At 45.9% G+C, this 23862-nt stretch overlaps 1 protein-coding gene across 1 annotated transcript in view; it reads right to left on the bottom strand.

Moving 5' to 3' along the window:
• Positions 1–681: 681 nt before the first annotated feature.
• Positions 682–23862, bottom strand: part of LOC147709547 (fucolectin-like) — a 234577-nt gene continuing 211396 nt past the window's right edge. Inside the window, exon 4 of the mRNA XM_086928081.1 lies at positions 682–1102. Coding sequence (XP_086784207.1) covers positions 937–1102 — 166 coding nt within the window. The 3' untranslated portion in view covers positions 682–936. The remainder of the gene's footprint in view (positions 1103–23862) is intronic.

Genomic DNA, 23862 nt, shown 5'->3' with positions numbered 1-23862 from the left:
ACCCGTAATCACACAAGATGGATAGGTTGTATGCATGGTGTGTGTGGGGGTTTAGCTATGCCAGGTGTCGCATGCTGGGTGTTGGGGTACGCTACCCCCGTGTGGGCCGCAGCACTGACAAAATACACACACAGACACTTGGGGTACTGGTCTGCGCCGGAAGTCCAGAGCGACTCCGGTCTGGGGCTCATCCCAGGGGACGAGCAAATAGACCGCTACATCGTGCACAGACAAAATAGCATGAGATGTATGTAATCGCCATGTCCAATTCACAGCCTGCTTTGGAATATTTGTTTCCACTCGTTCACTCTTTGAGGATTACACTGGGTCGTGAGGTGGAGGGTGAGGTGCAGAGAGAGACACCGGCCTCTTATCTTCGTTCTGCGGGACTCAATGTCCAGGGTGAAGTCGCTGTTTGGAGATGAGTGTCTTTGGAGTCAGAGCAGAGCAGGGATACAGGAAGCTGCAGTTTATGTGGATATTTGATGCTTGGTCGGAGTCCACACACAAACACACGCTCCCAGTGAAGTGTAATACAGAACAACACAAATAGCTTGTGACAGTGGTAACGTGTTAACTTACTATTGATACCATCCTACAAAGCCAAGAAAAAGTGGGGTTTTGGTATGTCAGCTTTACCGTTTGTGGTCACTTTACAGATTAACACTAACAGTGTGAAAAAACAGTTACAATTAAACTTTTATTGAATCAAGCTGAAAGAAATATTAGAACATTTCAAATTATTTTGAATCAAATTAACAAACAGAAATCCAGCACATAGGTATTAAGAGCAATCATTTTAGTGAGGCAATTAGCAGTTCGTGCATCAGCAATTGCAGAAATATTGATTTGTATTCAATAAATTGATAACGTAGCACTCCAATACTCAATTAGATCTGTAAATGTATTGAGTATGACTGTCTTGAAGAAAGGCCCTTATTCGGCTTGCTTGTATGATTCCGGTTCAGCAAAGACCTGCACTTCACAAAGCGTGATGATCCCTCCGTTGTCTTGTATAACGACGTTCACATAGCGACCGACCATTCCATTGCAGTAGAAGGTCTGGGTGGCACCGGCTGCGATACTGGAAATGTAGGCGCACCTGGGGAAGCAATGAACAGACAAAGATGGAATAACTCATTGATGTATGAAACAATCTGCAATCCTGTGCTCTGTTTTTGCATCAATTATTCACGTCAAAAGGCCATTTCAGAGCAAGTGTTGACAAAGGCAAGAGGTTTGGTTTTTGAATTGTTCATCCCAAGAGACACATGACATACCTGCACACATGTTCACAGACCAACAAACATACAATCATGTTCTTAAAGCTTAACAGACATACATGCATGCACATACCATTCACACACGTCCATTTACAGTGGTCAATGCACATAAACCAATAGCTGCACCTAAAGCTACAGCTCTACAAAACGATATGCAGCCAAGACAGACTATGAGGTACATCTACAGGGCACTGGATGATGATGATGTGCAGTGGAAGCCCATGGGCACGAATGTACGAATCTTCCACACAACACACCAAGGTGCCTGCGTTGTGGCCAGGGTGTGTTTTTTTTGCAAGAAGGCGTTCCTTGAATACACACGTATTTCTGTAGCATAACACCGACCAGTCATCCGTGGCAAAACTAGTCATCTCACCTTCACCCATTGCAATGGATTAGGGCTTTGGCATAGCAATGCCATTCTTAACCCTAAACCTAAATGTGACCGTTGTAATACAAGAAAAGGTAAGATTTTTTAAGTTTGTTTGTATTCTCCTACAGCACAAACCTTGCAATAGGATGACAGGGTTCTGAATAAGAGTCACACTCCTGGATCAACAGTCTACATCCATATCTACACTTTACCAGTACCATGTCAAAGCAGTTCCATTTCTATTTTTAAATAAATCTTTTTTATTAATGTTTCCAGGAAACATCCGGCAGTTGTTAATACTGTTCAGTGTACATCATAACCGTAGCCCCGCGGAGCTCTTACCCCAATGCCCTTCAGCATTACAGTTATACGGTTCTCATGTGTGCAATCATTAAGCTATCTCCGACTAGCCACACATTGCTGTAATATTCAACTATCATGTAGAGGACCATTCTCTGCTAATAATCGAGGTGAGCCACTGTTATTTTAACTGAATAACACATCTCTCGCTAATCAAGCCAGCCCACACCCTCCTCCCTCTCCACCCACCCCTTGGCACCTGTGTGCCCAATCTACTTACAGCTGATAAGCATTAATACTACAAAGTGCTCAGCGTTACTTGTCCCATTAGCATTGGGGCTGTGCAACCCAACCCCTTACCATTCAATTTCAGCAGATGCTCCACATGGATATGTCAGGGGTTCCCCTATTGGTCTTGTAATTCACGGGGTCCCCGTCTATACATCCAAGACCGAGCCCCCATCTGATTCTACCTCGGGCACCAGTAGCAACGCAACTATAGCCTCCCATGTCCTTGCAGTCTCCAGCGCTTTATCGTTATTAGACCGCTTAGCATGTTGCAGTTGAACTGTGCTTTCACTCGTTTCCCATTTCATTAATTCCGCCTGCCACTTCACAAAGTGGGGCCCTTGCCTGGATTTCCAAAGCGCTGTGATCTCTCTCTTAGATAGCAGAAATCCCAGGTCCAAGAACTTACTTGTGACCTTCATTTTAGATGTATGTTGAAACCAGCGCAATAAACAAGTGCCGGGCTCTATCTGTTGTTCAGCAACTCTGCAGAGCTGGTCGACCACCTCTTCCCAGTACGTTCCCAATTGCCAGCATCCCCACATCATACGGTGAAACTCCGCCCCCTCCAGATTTCAAAGCGGGCATTGAGCAGTATCCACATTAAAATACCTATTAATCTTAGCCGGGGTTAAGTACGCCCTGTGTAATACAAAGAAATGAACCAGTTGAAACCTGGCATTTCACATACTCTTCCATGCTCTCTGGACCAGTTCAGCCCACTTCGTCTCGGGAATCTCCTTCCCAAGGTCTGCCTCCCATTTCCCTTGCAAATGACTCAACAGCTTTGTCCCCTCACCCACCATACGCCTATATAGGCATGTAATAGCTTTGAATGTCCCTGCTGCCATCACAACATACTACAATCAACAAAAGAAAATTGCCAATACTGATGTATTCTTTTCGAGCAATATTTTGTCTCCAAAGTACAGACGACAGTTCAATACCTGGGGTGGCAATTGAATAGCTGTTTATTCAAAATTATTCACAAATAAACACCATTTATATTTTAGTGCGCCATTTCAGGTTATATTCATAACCAGTGATGAAAGTTAGGACACAACGACAGTAAAAAACTTCAACCAAATCATCACTCTTCAGACATATCACATTCAAACCACTTTCATTCAAACATCCATAAAATACAAACAAACTGGAAATGAGTGAACCAGTTAAAAGAATATCGGGTCAACTATAAGGTAGAACAGAAATTCTTAAAGATTGCAAAAAATATATATACACAACTGTTATTTCACTTTGTTGATTAGTTCACAGAAGCTTATAACACTATATGGGTGTATACAGACAAAACTGTGTGCCAAATGACTAGTCACCAGAATATCCAAAGTTGACCCTACACGGTTTACGCGTTTCGAATCCATTATAAATGACAGGATTCTCTTCAGGACCAAAGAACGCTCTGCAGAGGAGACAAAAGTAAAAGAAAAACAAAGACCAATCTCAGTTTGTAATTCACTTTTGGAAACACCACAAAAACCTCAAGAGTACTACTACACAGCAACCTCCGCTCCAGCTTACCAGTCAGAAGAACAGTGAGGAGTTTTGGAGAAATGGGGTGGCTCCTACATGAAGTAAAAGGAAATCAGGAAGCATAGGAAAAGGGAGACAAATCAAAGGAAAAGGGGATATTAGTAACACTCCTAAATTGCAAGTAAGTGATGCACGTCCCAGGTATCATGTATCCGAATGAATTACCTCAAAAAGGAGTGGTAAGTGTCCCTGTGTAGCAATTATATAGTCTTCAATTCAGGCGCAGCAAGCAGTGGTGACCTAAATGAACCACATGCACATGATTTAAAAGATGTACACTTCGTACATACGCAGTATCTTACGTTTTTCCAACCAGAGCCGTCAAGGATTGCTTACCGGGCGGAGTTCTTGATTTGATTCCAAAAGCGGTTCCAACAAACTTGACTGGTGTTCGCGGCGTCGGGGATAAATTCAACACACCGTACTGAGGAAACAAGGTGTGTTACCGCTACAACGCATCTTTTACAACGTAATGCTGTTACAACGCAGCTATTAAATCGCAAATACCATTACAATGCATGCCATTACAACGCATGGCATTACATAGCAGATGGTATTACAACGCATACCATTACATCGTAAGTATTGGTAAGTATTTAATTTTTTTTTTAATTTTATTTAATATGTTATTATTGATTTAATTATTATTAATTATAAAAAAATATTTATTTCGTTTTTAAATATTATAAATTAAATATATTAATTTAAGTATTTTTTAAAATAAGTATGAGTATAGGAGTATATGTTTTGGGGTACTGATGTATATGTTTTGGGGTGTTTGGGTATTTTTAGGTTTTAGGGCAGTGTTTGGGTTTTGGGGTACAGGGGTGTTTTTAGGTTTTAGGGCAGGGTTTGGGTTTTGGGGTACAGGGGTGTTTTTAGGTTTTAGGGTAGGGTTTGGGTTTTGGGGTACAGGGGTGTTTTTAGGTTTTAGGGTAGGGTTTGGGTTTTGGGGTACAGGGGTGTTTTTAGGTTTTAGGGCAGGGTTTGGGTTTTGGGGTACAGGGGTGTTTTTAGGTTTTAGGGCAGTGTTTGGGTTTTGGGGTACAGGGGTGTTTTTAGGTTTTAGGGCAGTGTTTGGGTTTTGGGGTACAGGGGTGTTTTTAGGTTTTAGGGCAGGGTTTGGGTTTTGGGGTACGGGGTGTTTTTAGGTTTTAGGGCAGGGTTTGGGTTTTGGGGTACAGGGGTGTTTTTAGGTTTTAGGGTAGGGTTTGGGTTTTGGGGTACAGGGGTGTTTTTAGGTTTTAGGGTAGGGTTTGGGTTTTGGGGTACAGGGGTGTTTTTAGGTTTTAGGGCAGGGTTTGGGTTTTGGGGTACAGGGGTGTTTTTAGGTTTTAGGGCAGGGTTTGGGTTTTGGGGTACAGGGGTGTTTTTAGGTTTTAGGGCAGGGTTTGGGTTTTGGGGTACAGGGGTGTTTTTAGGTTTTAGGGCAGGGTTTGGGTTTTGGGGTACAGGGGTATTACGACTTTATATAAATTAAATTAATTAAATTAATTTTATTTAATTTAATTAAATTAATAACAATATTTACAAATATTAATTTAATTGTATTAATTTACGATTACAATTAAATTATATTATTTAAAAAAGTTTAATTAATTAAATTCTTTTAATTTTATTAAATATAATTATATTATGTATTATTTATAACTTAATTAAATTATAATTATATTTATTGTAATTAATTGCATTATATTATTTTCTATTTATAAATTTTTTATATATCATTAATTATATTATTTTAAATATATTAAATTAATATATTATTAATTTAATTGTATTAATAAACGATTATAATTAAATTATATTATTTAAAAATGTTTAATTAATTAAATTCTTTTAATTTTATTAATTATAATTATATTATGTATTATTTATAACTTAATTAAATTATAATTATATTTATTGTAATTAATTACATTATATTATTTTCTATTTATACATTTTTTATATATCATTAATTATATTATTTTAAATTACTATAATTAAATTAATTACTGTTTTAAAAATGTTATATTATTTTTATTATTTTAAATTAATTTAATTAACTTTATTACATTTTTAAAAAAAAAGATATACTTACCAATACTTACGATGTAATGGTATGCGTTGTAATACCATCTGCTATGTAATGCCATGCGTTGTAATGGCATGCATTGTAATGGTATTTGCGATGTAAAAATCGTGTTGTAACGGAACGCGTTGTAAAACATCGCGTTGTACTGACACCAATCCGGAAACAAAGCCGGCAGTTGCCGAATTTAGAATCGGGTGGGCCGTGGTCGGAGTTAGCAAGTACGTGGATGGTCTCAAGAAGCAGATTCTTACCGTCAAGAAGCCGGGTCTGACGCCGAGGGTAAACAATTCGTCAGTCGCGGTGCGCCAGAAGTTTGTGCATGTGCGGAACTCGGAGTGCCGGTTAATGTAGTCTCAGTGCGCCACAAGTTTGTGCATGCGCGGAACTCAAAGTGCTGGTTAATGTAGTCTCAGTGAACACGGAGCTGGAATCAATGTGGGTGGTGGGCCAATAAGAATCTAATCTAGCTGTAATAGGATTCGGACAGCGATATTGAATACAACGTATAAAGGTCCAAAACGGAAATGGACCTGAGGACCTTGATAATTCATCAGAAAAAGGGGGTGTCACAATAAATGTAAAACTGAGGAAAAGGGGGTATTTAACAATGAATAGGAAAGACGATTGGGGAACAAGGGCCAAGGTGAAGGCCAACAGCTACTAGAATACAGGGCTACCAAAAAGACGCAGGTTTAAAGCTTGTAAATTTCAGACATCTCATTCAGACCTGACACAGCCGTGTCGAATTTAACGATTAGAAGGGCTTCCCTTCTAGTTAGTTTCAAATCACAGTCACCACCTTGGGGTCTCTTTCTACTTTAGAGATGACTGTCCATCTCAAGTCCTTAATTTGATGTTGAGATCTATTCCAGTGGTTGACCAGTGGTGCAGTTTCCACTTTTTGTTTTATTCTAGACTTGTGTTGTGAAATCCTTTGGCGGATTTCCTGATTGGTTTTACCAATATACAGGAGTCCACACGGGCATGTTATTCCATAGACAGCGTACTTAGATTTACAGTTGCTGAAGGTTTTGTGTTTCCACAAAATTCCTTTATGTTGGAAGAGTACACCTTCCACAGACAGGTCACAACACAGGCATGTCCCACATTTATGGTGGCCTGTAATGGGGGTCAAACCCATAAGTTGTCTCAAGCTGGGTTGTGAATCCTTTGGGATGGCTGCTCTTACTACATAGTTGGCAATACAATTTTCTTTTTTGAATGCAAATAGGGGAGACTCGTGTAGGCTGTCATGCAGGTTCTTCACTAAGTGTCAATTCTGTCCAATGATTTTTTAAAGTTTGTTGACATTAGGGCAAAAAGTGGTGACACAAACTTGATGTTTCAGTTGGGGTTTCTGTTTCCGTTCGAGAAGGCTTTCCCTACGAGTCCATCTGGCATGAAACCTTCAGCAACTGTAAATCTAAATTCACCTTGGCCCTTGTTTCTCAATCTTCTTTCCTATTCATTGTTAAATACCCCCTTTTCCTCAGTTTTACATTTATTGTGACACCCCCTTTTTCTGATGAATTATCAAGGTCCTCAGGTCCATTTCCGTTTTGGACCTTTATACGTCGTATTTAATATCGCCGTCCGAATCTTATTACAGCTAGATTAGATTCTTATTGGCTCGCCACCCACATTGATTCCATCTCCATGGTCACTGAGACTACATTAACCGGCACTTTGAGTTCCGTGCATGCGCAAACTTGTGGAGCACTCAGACTACATTAACCGACACTCCGAGTTCCGCGCATGCGCAAACTCCTGGCGCACCGCGACTGACGAATTGTTTACCCTCGGCGTCAGACCCGGCTTCTTGACGGTAAGAATTTGCTTCTTGAGACCATCCACGTACTTGCTAACTCCGACCACAGCCCACCCGATTCTACATTCAGCAACTGCCGGCTTTGTTTCCTCAGTACGGTGTGTTGAATTGATCCCCGATGCCGCGAACACCAGTCAGGTTTGTTGGAACCGCTTTTGGATTCAAATCAAGAACTCCGCCCGGTAAGCAATCCTTGACGGCTCTGGTTGGAAAAACGTAAAATACTGCGTATGTACGAAGTGTACAACTTTTAAATCATGTGCATGTGGTTCATTTAGGTCACCACTGCTTGCTGCGCCTGAATTGAAGACTATATCATTGCTACACAGGGACACTTACCACTCCCTTTTGAGGTAATTCATTTGGATACATGATACCTAGGACGTGCATCACTTACTTGCAATTTAGGAATGTTACTAATATCCCCTTTTCCTTTGATTTGTCTCCCCTTTCCTATGCTTCCTGATTTCCTTTTACTTCATGTAGGAGCCACCCCATTTCTCCAAAACTCCTCACTGTTCTTCTGACTGGTAAGCTGGAGCGGAGATTGCTGTGTAGTAGTACTCTTGATGTTTTTGTGGTGTTTCCAAAAGTGAATTACAAACTGAGACAGAGCGTTCTTTGGTCCTGAAGAGAATCCTGTCATTTATAATGGATTCGAAACGCGTAAACCGTGTAGGGTCCACTTTGGATATTCTGGTGCCTAGTCATTTGGCACACAGTTTTGTCTGTATACACCCATATAGTGTTATAAGTTTCTGAGAACTAATCGACAAAGTGAAATAACAGTGGTGTATATATATTTTTTGCAATCTTTAAGAATTTCTGTTCTACCTTATAGTTGACCCGATATTCTTTTAACAGGTTTACTCATTTCCAGTTTGTTGGTATTTCATGGATGTTTGAACGAAAGTGGTTTGAATATGATATGTCTGAAGAGTGATGATTTGGTTGAAGTTTTTTACTGTCGTTGTGTGCTAACTTTCATCATTGGTTATGAATATAACCTGAAATGGTGCACTAAAAAATAAATTGTGTTTATTTGTGAATAATTTTGAATAAACAGCTATTCAATAGGCACCCCAGGTCTTGAACTGTCGTCTGTCCTTTGGAGACAAAATATTGCTCGAAAAGAATACATCAGTATTGGCAATTTTCTTTTGTGATTGTACTTTTGAGGCTCAGCCATACTGATTAGAGCCAGCCCTATTTGTTATTAGTGAATCACAACATACTGGCACGCCATACAAGTCTGCAGTTCCAGTAGTCCTTCTCTCCAATGATGTTGTATTGCTGATACCGGGGTAGAATGTAGTAAGAAATCCCCCCGAGGAAGGCCATACCTATCTTGCAGGGTCTGGTAGGGAAAGAGAGCACCATCTTCATATAAATATCCCACTACCTGTACCCCATTACCTCCCACTGAGCCAACGCGGTCCAGTCCCCCCAATACGGGTGAGCAGTACACATACCTAACGGAATCTCCGCAGCATAAGGAAGGGCAATTCCAGCTCTATGCTGGTACCGATTCCAATACAGCTTCAGCGTCCGTTCCTCAATCGCTGATGGACTACGGTGAAGCACAGTATATGACGTGGGAACCACTGTCCCTCTGGCCCATCTGGGCCCCTGAACTCCCTAGCCACAGCCTGGGTAAGCCATTACAGTTGAGCTGCCAGATAGTGTAGCTTGCAGTCTGGAACCGCCAGGCCCCCATCAGCCCTCTGACGCATCATTGTGGCCAATGCCACCCGCGCCTACCGTTCCCCCACAGAAATCCCCCAATCATGGAGCGGAGCTGTCTGAGGAGTGATCCCGGAACCCAAATCTGCAGTGTCCTAAAATAGTACAGTAATTGGGGAAGCGCCACCATATTCAAAAGCACCACCGACCTGCCACCGAGAGTGGCAGAGTGCCCCAAAACAGTAGGCTACCTTTAAGTCCTCGCATAGCTCTGCCTATGTTACCCTCTAACAGGTCATCTGGTGTATTGTAGATATTGGTTCCGTGATAGGGCAAGCATCAAGGCTCCCAATGAATGCCTTCCACCTGGGTAGGTCATGTCCCCAACAAAACCACTGGGAACAGACAGGTCTTCACCTATCTCACCCCCAGCCCTGAAGCCACCCCGAATATGCGAAGTAGAATCATTACCCAGCGCAAAGCCTTCTCCGTGTTGGCCAGAAACATAAGTAAATCATCTGCATATAGTGATATATACTGCATGTCCCCGCGTACGTTCAGACCCAGGTAATGCCGCCCCAGCCTGGAATGAGCAGCCAACTACTCAGTAGCCAATGCAAATAATAAAGGGGAAAGTGGGCATACTTGTCGCGTGCCCCGCTCCACAGAGCAGGAAGAGGAGATCATCATCCCAATCCTCACTCGAGCTGTTGTTGATCTATTTAGGATCTCTGTCCTTCCCACAAAAGCTTCCCCCAGCCCAAACACTCACATAGCGCGAAACAGGTACAGACATTCCAGGCTATCAAAAGCCTTTTTAATGTCTACCGAAAGGACAGTCACGGAAGGCACATGACTGTGATCCTCCCCCAAAATGTGGAGTAAGCGACGCACATTAGCTGACGTATTCCGGCTGATGATGAATCCTGCTTGATCACGGTGGACCAGCTGCTCCATGTATGAGAGGAGCCGAGTCACTAGGAACCTGCTCAGTATTTTATAATCTGAGGTTAACATGGATACAGGGCGATAGGCTGTCCTATCTGAGCGGTCCTTCCGGGGCTTCAGCAATAGGATAATGACAGCCTCCTGGGTGAAAGCCGGCAACATTCCTACCTTCCTCGCTTTCTTAAGCACATCCAGGAGCCTGGGGGCTAGACAGTCAATGTAAACCAAGTAGAACTCTATGGGTAGCCCATCCGTTCCAGGCGTTTTATAACGTGCCATATGTTTAATTGCGCCCCTTATTTCCCCTAATGTGATCTCCTGTCCTAGCAGGTCTGAGTGCTCCTCTTCCAGCCTTAGCAGCTCTAGATCTGTCAGGAAATCCCCTACGACGTCCCCAATAACCTGAGAGTTTCTCCACGCCAGCTCGGTGTAGTAATCTAAAACAGTCTATTTATCCCCTGTTGTGTATATACTGGTACTCCCGTCTAAGAGGTCAGGTCCAAAATGGGTGTGCCCTGAGGGGCCAGATTAGCTAGCCATGCCAGCAGTGTATTCGCCTTGTCCCATTCCACATGCGCTCGTGCGAAATATGATCTGTGGTCGAAGCAGCGCAACCGCTATACTTGTGCTGCTACTGGCGCCCTAGCTTCCGAAACTATCCCTTGTGCACCCAGGTTCTCTGGGCGGGCCCTCTCAGCTGTTCACAAGCAGTGCGCTGCTGTTTCTATGTCCTTCAAGAGTGTCTTCTGCACCCCCACCATTTTAGTGATACATAGATCCCTTACTACCACCTTAATGGCGCCCCACTCCCGTGCCAATGTTGATGCTGTGCCCTCATTCTCGACAAAATGCTGAGTGATACCTGTCCCAATCGCCTTATGGAAGACTGGGTCATCTAATGCCTCTGGTCGCAGCCGCCATGTCCGCACAACAGGTCTCTCCTGGACCCAGTGTATCCTTAACAATAACAAATTATGATCTAATAATGTTCTCATGAGGTATTCACTGTGGCCTAGTTTAGCATGGATGTCAGGGGTGAATAATACCACGTCTAGCAGCACATACAATTCGTGTAAGGCAGAAAAAAGGAATAATCCTGATCCTCTAAGTGGTGTGCACGCCATGTGTCCACTAACCCCAATCTATTCCGCCAGTCCCGTCTGACCTTGGAGAGTCCAGGTATGGGCGCTTCAGGAAATGGAGGGTGTTTGACCGGCGACTGTGCCCCTGCTTTGTACTGGGATACCCCACCGCCATCTTGCTGTTGTTGTCTGTTTACCTGGGCCCCGTGTCTCCTCCCCGCTCCCGCCTCCCAGCCGACCCGCCCACACACTAGGACTGCTCTGGATGACCCGTCCCCCTCTGACCCTGTGACCGTCTGGATCTTCTGGTCTGCAGTCGCTCCCACTCGCTCCCCCTCGATCCCTGCCTGTCCCTAGAGAGCGCCTCTACAACAGCATAGCGCCTGGAGCGCCTGGTATCGATATTTAGACTGCCTATCATTCTTTACGATTTAGTGCAGCATTACGATAATTTAATTAATTCATCAGCGCTCGTGCAGTTTATTGGCATACCTGTCCATTGTTCATTGCTCTTTGCTGCCGCATTACGGTAATTTAATTAATTAATTAAGCAGCGCTCGTGCAGTGTTTTTGGCTTTTTGACCGGCGACTGTGCCCCTGCTTTGTACTGGGATACCCCACCGCCATCTTGCTGTTGTTGTCGGTTTACCTGGGCCCCGTGTCTCCTCCCCGCTCCCGCCTCCCAGCCGACCCGCCCATGCTCCGCCCCCCCACTAACCATTTAAGTACAGATGTCCCAACGCGCAGCGTCCACGCGCTGCGGCCACGCCGAAGGTGCGCCAAAGGTAAGCCCGTCTACGCCCGTCCGCGCCTGGACCGCGCCCAGCGCCATACCCCCTGGCCCCCGTCCCTCCCACCCCTACCGCATTACTTACGATGCTACCTCCCTCCTAGCCCTTAACCCCGGCCGATCCCCCAACTGCGTCCAAGCCGCCCCTGGACACACCCATGGACCCTTCTCATGCAACTCCTGCAAGTTCGACGGCACCAAAACCAACTCCTCATCCACCAACGCCATACAGAGACCTGACACCAACCACCTAAATTGCATCCTGCTCAACACCCGCTCAGTCCACAGACACGCCATCGACCTTTGGAACCTACTAGACACCATCTCTCCGGACGTCGCCTTCCTAACAGAAACATGGATGAATGCCTCTTCAGCCCCAGACATCACCATTGCCATCCCGGAAGGATACAAGATCATCCGACCAAACAGGAGGAGGCATCGCTATCGTCCATAAGAACTCCATCCGCATCTCAACCAGCTCAGACGTCAACCTTGCCAGCGCCGAACACCTCCACTTCCAGATCCACACCGACCCCAAGACCACACTCCGAGGCACCCTCCTCTACCGGCCTCCAGGACCCCGTGCACAATTCAGTGACGCCATCACTGACTTTGTCACCCCACACGCCCTCCCCTCCGAGGACTACATCCTATTGGGAGACCTCAATTTTCACCTGGAAAAGAACAATGACAACAGCGCCACCACCCTTCTGGACAACCTCGCCAACCTCGGACTCAAACAACTTGTCACTTCCCCCACCCACATTGCAGGTCACACACTTGACCCTATCTTCACCTCCAGCAAACATGTCTCATCCAGCCACACCACAGCTCCTCACTGGACGGACCACAGATGCGTTCACTTTACCTACAATAAGACCACAATCCACAACCACCCTCAACCCACCCTGCGTAGAAATTGGAACAAACTCACCATCGACCAGATCTCCTCATCGCTCCTTTTATATCCTCCAGTCCACTCTTCAAACCCCGACCAAGCAGCCATTAACTTCACCCAATGGCTATCCAACAGCGCCGACATCCTAGCACCATTAAAAAAACGTCAAATCAAACTAGGCAGCAAACACGCCCCCTGGTTCAACAATGATCTTAAGAAATCCAAGAAACTCTGTCGCTCCCTCGAGAAGGCCTGGAAAAAAGACCCAAACACCAGCACCAAGGACGCCTTCAAAAACGCCACCCGCATACACCACCAACTAATCCGGTCTGCCAAGAAAGCCGCTTTCAAAGACCGACTAGATAACAACGCCCACAACAGCAAGGAATTATTCAACATTGTCAAAGAATTTACCAACCCATCAGCCAACTCCAACGACATCACCCCCTCTCAAGCCCTCTGCGACTCCCTAGCTTCGTTCTTCCACAACAAAATCGCAGACATCCACAACAGCTTCGACAATCGACCCGGAGACCAACCCACTCAACCTACTGCAGGACCTTCACCCCCATTGAACATCCTTAACGACTGAAACCCAATCTCCACTGAGGACACCATCCGCCTGATGAACTCCATCCACTCAGGATCCCCAACTGACCCATGCCCTCACCACATCTTCAACAAAGTAGACTCCATCATAGCTCCACACCTCCGAGATGTCATCAACTGCTCCCTCAACACCGCCACCTTCCCGGAAAGCTGGAAGCACGCAGAACTCAGCACCCTTCTGAAAAAACCCACAGCGGACCCCACCGAACTCAAAAACTACCGCCCCATCTCGCTTCTTCCTTTCCCGGCCAAAGTCATCGAGAAAGCTGTCAACAACCAGCTTGCCACCTTCCTCGAAAGCAACAAATCCCTCGACCCCTCACAGTCCGGATTCCGAGCCAAACACAGCACTGAGACCGCACTCATCGCTGCAACTGACGACATCCGAACTCTATTGGACAATGGAGACACAGTCGCCCTCATCCTCCTTGACCTCTCCGCAGCCTTCGACACAGTCTGCCATAGTACCCTGCTACAGCGCCTCAGAAACATCGGAATCCAAGGAAAAGCACTGGAATGGATCACCGGAAGAACTGAGAGAGTCCGGCTCCCTCCATTCAAGTCAGAGCCCTGGGAAGTCATCTGCGGCGTGCCGCAAGGATCGTCACTCAGCCCCACCCTCTTCAACGTGTACATGAGCCCCCTTGCAACTATCGCTCGCCAACACAACCTCAACATCATCTCCTACGCTGACGACACTCAACTGATCCTCTCACTCACCAAAGACCCTAACACCGCCAAAAACAACTTACACGAAGGTATGAAAGAAGTTGCCGAGTGGATGAAGCACAGCCGTCTGAAACTTAACTCAGACAAAACAGAAGTCCTCATCTTAGGCACCTCCCCCTCCGCCTGGGATGACTCTTGGTGGCCAGAGGCCCTAGGAAAAGTACCCATCCCGACGGACCATGCACGGAACCTGGGCGTCATCCTGGACTCCTCACTCTCATGGACCAGACAAGTCAACGCCGTCTCATCATCTTGCTTCAACATTCTTCGCATGCTCAAAAAAACATTTCACTGGATCCCCACCGAAACTAGAAAAACGGTCACCCACGCACTGGTCACGAGCCGCCTGGACTATGGAAACACCCTATACGCCTCCGCAAAACTCCAGAAAAAACTCCAACGCATCCAGAACGCTTCAGCCAGGCTCATACTAGACATCCCGCGTAAAGAACACATCTCTGGTCACCTGAAAAACCTCCACTGGCTCCCCGTAAATAAGAGGATTACTTTCCGCCTCTTAACCCACGCACACAAAGCACTTTACGAACTTGGACCCGAATGCCTCAACACACGACTGTCTTTCTACACCCCCTCCCGTCAGCTACGATCCTCCAACCAAGCCCTTGCCACTGTACCTCGCATCAACAAAGCCACCATGGGAGGTAGATCCTTCTCCAACCTGGCAGCTAAAACCTGGAACTCTCTTCCCACTCACCTCCGCCTTACTCAGAACCACCTAGCATTCAGAAAGCAACTTAAAACTTGGATATTCGACAAGTAACTCCCCCCCCCCCCCTTTTTCAAGCGCCTTGAGACCCTATGGGTATGTAGCGCGCTATATAAATCTCGACTTGACTTGACTTGACTTGTGACCTATCCATCTCCGTGTCCACTATAGAATTGAAATCCCCTCCCATCATCACCGGGCCAGTCAGATAGGGTTCCAACTTCCCCAATAGATGACTAACAAAGGATGCCTGATCTACATTAGGATCAACATATACATTATAGGTTAGCACACTATTGTTTGTACAACTTACTTGCATATGCAATTGAATAATGCTGTGCCACACGTTGGAACCTACATGTGTTCCATTTTGATGTTGTTCAGATAATTACGCGCTGCACGGGCTGAGCACATCACTAGTGAGCAAGCGACGGATAACGAAGACTGGAAACTAAGTTGTACAAACAACGGTGTGTTACCGTATAATGTATATATTGTTCACAATAATTTAGCCCTTTGGGTAAGCAACCGGATTTAACCCTTCGGGTAAGCACTTGAACTGAATGGTGAAAATTAATGAGAAATTGAAAAACACACAGCGCTATCCTCATGCCAGGTGGAACATCTTTAATCCGTGGATCATGTTTTATTTTGGTTGTTAGCATATGATGAGTACTTGATGAACACTGGAAAAGCATGGTATAATGCTTATAGAAGTTTTTGTGTAGCAGAAAGCAGATTCCACTATCGTCAGCATATAGAAATGTTTGGTGAATTATGGGAGTTTGGTGCAATTCAAGGCAAATGAGGGAGGTCAACATGCCACAGGTGGCGATGATGTTGTACTAAGTGGGGAGTTCATGGAGGGAGGGGCGCAAAACACATTTATAAGTAGATGGTTGGAAAAGGAGAGGTTACTTTGCTCTTTGTTTGAGAGGGTGTGATGTTTAGTGGGTAGCAGGTAAGCCGAGGTACAATAGATTTATGATTTGGCTATGTCAAATAGAACTTCCTTATAGAATTTTCCTAGAGTTTTGTGGAGAATGATTCTAATATTGTTAATATCGAGAATAATAATGATATATATGAAATCGTGGTTAATTATCAGTGTATGGAGGTTTAATGCACATATTTTGTATTTTCAGTCACCCCTAAAGAAAGGCCCTAGATGCCTGAAGTGCATTGGGTCACAATAAAACTGTTTTTTAACGGATTTGGCTACAGTATGTGTTTTTGTTGAGAGGTTCGGATGGCCCTACATTAACATGAGAAACTTGGAAAATAGCGTTTACTGGTATATGGATGGAAAAAGTGATGAATGTGAAAACGGCAAATGGATATAAACAGGAGTAATATGATGAAACAGTGAGAAATTAAAAAACGGCTGCATATGCAATTGAACAATGCTGTGCCACAAGTTGGAGCCTACATGTGTTCCATTTTGATGTTGATCTACATTAGGGGCATATATATTACATAACACCACACATGTACCACTGAGGCGACCCGCCACTACCACAAACCTCCCTCCCAGATCCACCAAATGTTGCATCGGCTGGAATGGGACCCCCACTCTAATCCATATCAATGCCCCCTAGCGAAAGCTGAAATCGTTGTGTAATAAAGTTGCCCTCTCCACCTGCGCTGAAAATCCAATCCTTCAGCTCGATTAATACGAGTTTTCTGGAGGAAAACAATGTGGTCCCCCCTGCGCAGTAAGAATGCACTTTATGGCGTCTTAGCATTGTGTGTATTCCCCTTACATTCCATGTGATGCATTTTAATTCAGGTAACGTCCCCATGTTGTGATCTAGGTCTCATACCAACTGCTCACTCCTTGTGAACACACCGGTGGCCCTAACTATCCCAAAAAGAGCCCGCAACTCTCCCCAACATCCCCACCCAGAACAGGCACTAAAACTCTAGCACCCATTCGAACTAGCCCACTAACTATTCCTCCCGTTGCTACAGAGGAACTACAAATAGTCAAAGATAGGAGAGGTGGGCAAGAGCCGAGAAAATCTGGTCAACAGTGCGACAACTACCTGGCGCCCGACCCCCAATGATGAATAAGTCTCAACAACTAGTGAGGGAGTGCGATGTGAGGGAACCGCGTATTTCAAACACTCTTTGACACGGTATCCCCTAGTTACCCACAGGAGAGAGAGGGACTAGCAAGGGATGAACCACTCTAAAAGCCCTCATAGAGAGGTCCCACAATACTTAGCATCAGCAATCTCATCCGCTGTCCCAGGTGTCAAGTGAGGCAGTAGAGCACTTCCCGTATTGGACTCATCTCATTCTGTACCCATTGAGCCCATTTCGAATTCTGTTGCCACCGTCGATGTTGCTCCTTTTTCCTGGGATATTGCCGTCACAGCCTGCAATGCGGGCAATCGTTCCTTATCTGTTTGGGTCTCTGAGCGTTAGGATGGCGCCTTCTGATGCGCCGCAACCAGCGCTGGCGCGGCATCTCCGCGGGCACACCCACAACATGCCCTATTTCACCCGTGCCTGCTTTATGAGACTCAAACCAAGTCCATGCCTCCTCAGGACTATCGTGAAAGAATGTTTTACTGTCCATGGCCATCCTCAGGCGCGCCGGGTACTTTAAGGAATACTGGAGTTCTTCCCCCTGGAGTGTTTTGTTGACCTCCAAGAACGAAGCCCGGCGGCGCTGCATTTCACAAGTGTAATCCAGAAATAGTGTCACGTTACAGTTGTCCACTTTATAGGGGCCAGAGAAAAGAGCCTTGTGCAGCAGCAGGTCCCTATCTTTATAATGGAGTAGCCTCATCACCACTGGCATGGGTGGCCTGCCAGGCACCAGCGGCCAAGTCAGCACCCTATGCGCTCTCTCCAGGGTGTAGAAGGAGGTCAGGCCCTCAGGGGTGACCTCAGTCCGTAGCCAATTTTCTAAATAGTCCACCATATTGACCCCTTCCACTCCTTCCAGAAGCCCCACCAACCGTGCATTATTCCTTCGGTTCCAACCTTCAGCATCTTCAGCCCTCCGCTCCAGTGCTTGTAATCGGTGCGTGACATCCGTCATCTGAGCGTCCATGGCCCTCTGGGTAGGCTCCAGGGTCTCCAAAGTTGCTTCAGTCTGTTTCACATGGTCAGCAAGTTTAGCATGATCTGCGCGTAGGTGGCCTAGCCAACGCGCCACCTACGCAGTGTCCTGCTGAAAGGCGTCCCTGGTGTCAGTGATGGCCTTAAGAATTTGATCTACCTGCTGCTGCATCAACCCATCAGGGTGCGATGCCAGCATGTCCTGCTTCTCCTGCTCTGCTACCTCTTCCTCCAGTTCCAGGGTTGCTACCCCTTGCTTCCCTCGGGGCTTCCCCATTGGTGGCTGCGTAGTAGGCCCCCAGCACTAGCGCAGCCTCCCAGATGTCTTCTTACTTTATATGGTCCAGTCACAGATGCCAATCTATGCCCTCTGACAGGGAGGCCCCTCTCCCCAGTGTCTGCAGCTATTCGATCACCTTACTACTGTGTGTCCTTCATCGTCATTCGGCTGCTCTCACCTGAACTGTCCCCTCTGCAACCTCCTCTCACCACTAGCGACCCAGGTTCAGGGCGTCTCCCCCAGCAGCGCACTCTGCCTGCACCAGAGACCAAGCATGGATAGAATGGTAATCAGGGGAAGGAGCCCTTACTCACCGTCATCAGCCCTCTTCAAACTCATAAGAGCCATTCACTGCGCCATCTCATCTTCCTCAGCACCACCGCTGGCGGCGCGTCCCAGTAGGTGGCAATTTGGGAGATATGGCTTTCATTTGCCCCCTGCTGTGATGTCCCCTGGTCACAACCTGACCGGAGCAGCCACCAAGGCAGTTCTTGGCCGCCCACCTGTGACCGCAAACCAGTCCTGCGGAAAGAGATCCGCCACAGGGCTGCTTGCCGATCTCCGCTCTTCAGCTCTATCGCTGTTCATGCCGCCGCCTGACTGGCTCCTCTTCGGTTGCTGTGGTCCCATGGACCTCACCGCCGCAAGGCCAGTTCTGGCAGTGCACGCGACCTAACTGCCCCCGCTACCTCTAGCCCTCCAGGGCCCCCGCCGACATCAGTCCCCACAGAACCCGTTCGGCATTGTTCCGCCACCTAGTAGTGCCCAGTGGTGCTTTCCTGTTCACACCCTACCGCAGGGTTCACCACCCGTCCAATCACCCAAAATGGCGGCCTGGTCCGATGTCCACTCCTTTTATGATATCCGCAGCTCAGGGCCCAGGGAGGAGAGACACCTCTTAATCCTCTGAGAGTCACTGCTCGTCAGCGCCATCGTTGACTGCGCCTTCACTCTCTCTTCTCGTCGCCGCCAGCTGCCGTACCACCAGGCACCCTCAGAACCAGTTCAGCAGACACCAGTACCGTAACTCAGTGGCCCCCGCTCCGCTCGCTCTGCAGGAGTCCTGCCGAGGTCGGGTATCACTCACTGCACACCTCTGTGCACCCTCGATCCCCAGGGCCCTCCTTAGGCTTCGTGTCCGGGTCTACTCAGCCGCCATCCGAGCTCATCACCTTTTCCAGCCTCTGGTCGTCAGCAGGCCTCCCTTCTCACCGGATACCAATGGTGGTAGCTCCCAACACTCACGAGAGCATTTGCGGGTGTTCAGGGGATTAATTCCGGTTCCCTAAACAGGATAATGTGAAAGAAAAACAGAAACTGCTTGCAATGTTGAAAACATGTTTTACTAGTTGTATGTCAGTGACTGTTTGCACTAAAGCAAGGTTTAGATAATGGGAATGACATTGTTCATAAAATGTTTGTCGTCTGATGTCTCTTATTTTTGCTTGTACACCATTAGAAACAGATACTCTTAACGGATGCTCTGTGCAATACAGTTCTTCCAGCCAAGTCCAAGTTTGGTTACTGCTTCTACAAAGGCTGCAGCAAGGCTGGAGACACTAATGTCTCCATATGGTAACACCCTAGTGCATTCTCCTGAACATTTCCATCACCATCAACAAAGGAGATAATAAAACACAGCTGTTCTTTATGTGAATCATCTTTGGTTTTGTCAACTAGCATCACCAAGTATTTTGTCACCTTTTGGACAATGTGCTGATGGAAAGGATCTGCCACCACAGAGATAATGTCACTTTGATAATCAGGAGAGTTATAGTGCCATACATCCTGGCCATTTTTCATTTCCTCCCCTCTCATCTTTAGAAGAAATCACCTCTAATAATTCAATTAAATGTCCCCTATTTTGAGAATCTTGAGTTTCATCCGTGGCAGCGAATGCAAGCACTTGCGGACCTAAGAAAGATATTACCTTAAGCAACTGTGCCATATGTTGTCTATTCTCTTTAATTTCCTGCTCCAGACATCACTGCTGATGGTTTGTAGGCTGCTATAACTTCTTTTACATTTGTCCAAGCAATAACTGACAGTTTATGGTTCTTTGACTTCAAATGTTTGGACAAAAAATGAGTATGCTTTTCCCACTAACCAAAAGCCAAAATCAACAAATGCAACATTGCCAGGTTTGCATCATCATATTTAAGGACTGAATTCACTACCCAAGGATGGGTATCATAATCTCCATTCAACCTAGGGCATACAGTTAAGTGGAATGTCTGAAGTTTTGCTTGTACTGGGTCACTATATTGATTCGATGACAACAGCTGCTGATAATTCAATTGTCGAGTGGGATTTTCAAGTTGTTGTCTGACAGTGTCCCCAATTGGAGGTGTCTCTATTATGTCAACAAAAAAGAGATGGCTCTACTGTCATCACTTGATGATAAACACATAGCAAGGCCAGCAAGAGAAGAAGTAAGAAGAAGAATCTTCAACCTCAGTTTGAACTGAACACTCAGCACTGTCAGTAGGTGGAGACATCTCACTAATGTCTACATTGGAAGAGCTATCATCAGCACAGGGAGAAGCAGCTTTAATAACAGCAGATGATGCTTCAAGGAAGTCAGAAAGGGCATATGTCTTCACTGCTAGATAGAGAATCATCAGGTAACTCTTTTGTTCACTTCTCTCCATCACTACATACCATAGGGTCTTCAGTACTCATGTTTTTAATGAACAAATCCAGTACGGATCTTTGCTTTCGATCTGTGGGTTTTCTTGCATGGAAAGATATTTTTTTCTTTTTTTGCAATCAAAATTAGCAATTCTACTACTAAAATGTCAAAAATACATAAAAATGAGATAAGAAATGGTACACTGCACATTACAGTGAGGATTGACAAGGAGCCTTTCACACACATGCATGTGATTATTTTATCAAACAAAATACAAAAGATGTTTATTGCATGTATATTTTCTGTATGTTAACATTGTATATTGTGGTATAGTTAACACTACCATGAGAATCAACCTTCAATACAATAAGTCAAATCATCACCCACCTTGAGAAGAGTCAAAAAACGAAATGACCGCAACTATAGAAAATGACTAATAGGAGATTGCAGTGGTAGGAATTTGCATTTGAGACAAAAGCACCATGTACGGTAGAGCGAAATAAAAAAGAAGAAGACTACTTAAAGTAAACTATTACACATTTTGTCTGTGCATTCAGTGCTGATCACAACAGTGTCTGGTAGGATTAGCAATTTTGTTTGCGTGTTAGCTGTGACAAGTATTTAAAGAACTCCTATCACAGCCTCATTGAAGCTGCCCAAGACTCAGCAGCAAATCAGCTGCTACATCAAATTAAGCCCAGCCAATGAGAGCCGGGGGATCGTAGCTGGGCATTAGACACTGCCTTCTTAGTTGCAATCATCCATGGGCATTGGGCAGAACCCGCTATTCTAAATTTGCTCTCATACTCTGGTCCTATTTCAGATCGCTCTACCAACTGCAAAGAGCCACCCACAACATAACCACTCTTTCATGGAGATTCTACATCCAGCTGCTAGCCCGGTCACAACTGCCAGCCAAAAGCAAGGTGTGGAACATACTAAATGCTCTCCCTGCACGCGGTATGCTCAAGCAGTGGTGTATGGAGTGGGATTGAGAATTCTAGATGGTATATGGTGTTTTGGATAAGGAGCGTTAGACGAGCTCTGGGTTGTCGTGCTCCTGGTGCTGTAGGACGGGTCTTAATTAAAAGTACCCCACAGCATCTAGATAGTTTGTCGTCACTGCTATGAAGCTGCTACCACAATTTGGTGACGATTAGTTTAATGAAACCACGTTGTGTCAATATCATTTGAGGAACCTGGTAAACGTCACTTTGTATTCCAGATGATCCTTGGTGGACATTGTCAAAACATTTATATTTATGAGTGAGTTTGACATTGGATCTGAGCATGCAGAGCATCGTGTGATTCCAGACACAAGCTGTGTCAGAAGATATATTATTCCTGTGTGTCAATTCCAGTTTAATGGCAACAGTGGCATGCACACTTATAATGCTTTCTGAGTTTTTTAATGAATGACCATTTATCTTGTCTTCTTTTTTTCTGTTTTTAGGTTCACTTAGATTATGTTAAACCAAAAGTGAACACATTGCGGAATTATTTATTGGTATCCATGAAACTGTAGTTCTAGTAATAAGCTCACACGTATTAGTCAAATTTCAATTTTTTGTTTATTTTCCTTATAATTGAATTTGTATGTATTTTCAATAACTATTATGCAATCTGTTTCTGCACCTCCTCCATTTTTACATTCTCCAGGTGAGCCAGCCATCAAATGGAGTACTTGGTTCAGTACTTTCAGGAAATATTTGGGGGCGGTAGGTGGGAACAGAACTTGTCCAGAATGAAAGAAGTTCTTTTTAGATCACAATTTAGGGTTCGAAAGACAAGCAGTTTATGAACATCTACCTCCTGTCGGGGGTGTGGCCAAGCTGCAGACCATAATGGCTGCGTTCGCTTGTAGCTTTGTCACTGACTCCCTCTGATCCGCTCGTCCTGGCGGCTGTGGCGGCGATGCTGTATCGAAAAACGCTGAGGGGTATGTAGGTGGAAGTGGTGCGGCTGCCGACATTCAAATTGTCCTGATTGCAGATTGCTAGCGGATCAGCGCTGAACTATGGAGGCTGGGTGTTGTGTGGCCTGCAGCTTCGAGTGAAGTCTGAGACTCGAGTAGTGCACTGGCAGAAGTCCGGGCATGGACTGCGGGGGCTGCCGTGAGCCAAGCAACAGCAACATTTTGAGGTGAGCGGTTGCGATGGGGGCTAGGAACTGCCAAGACTCCGGCAGCAGGACACAGACGCTCCCCGGAGGCCCCACAGTGTCAGGGGCGGCGGGTGAACCTGGGGACCAGCCGCCCAGCTGGCAGCTAGGCTACACACATGGGCTGCTCCCCGTGACTGCGACCCTTTAACAGATGCGCGGTGAGGTCCCCTCCTCTCAACCCTCCATTACTGGTCGAACGATAGTGGCAAGGCCCATCTGGGCTGAGGTGGGCAGCACTGTGTTGATGCACAAGTGGGGATGACTTGGTGCTTGGGCTACTTTTACACACCCTGCACAGCATTGTGGATGTCTCCTGTAGCCCTGTGAGAATGGCCGGAGGTGCGCGATTCCTGCAGTGATAGAGTTGATAATCGATCTCCCACCCTGGCCTCTTTGCACTTACCGTGCTGGCTGCATGGCCCGTCTCAGATTGGATCACATCAGGGGCTTGCAGGCGGCAGTTTCAACAGCGCGGATGCAGGGTGCTGTAGTGATGCCATATTGATTCCACTGCAGGCTGCATTGATGAAGTGGATGGACGGTGAGCTA

The sequence above is a fragment of the Lissotriton vulgaris genome, chromosome 6 (assembly GCF_964263255.1).
Source record: "Lissotriton vulgaris chromosome 6, aLisVul1.2, whole genome shotgun sequence".
Taxonomy (NCBI): Eukaryota; Metazoa; Chordata; class Amphibia; order Caudata; family Salamandridae; genus Lissotriton; species Lissotriton vulgaris.
This window is presented reverse-complemented; position numbering and strand designations above follow the sequence as displayed.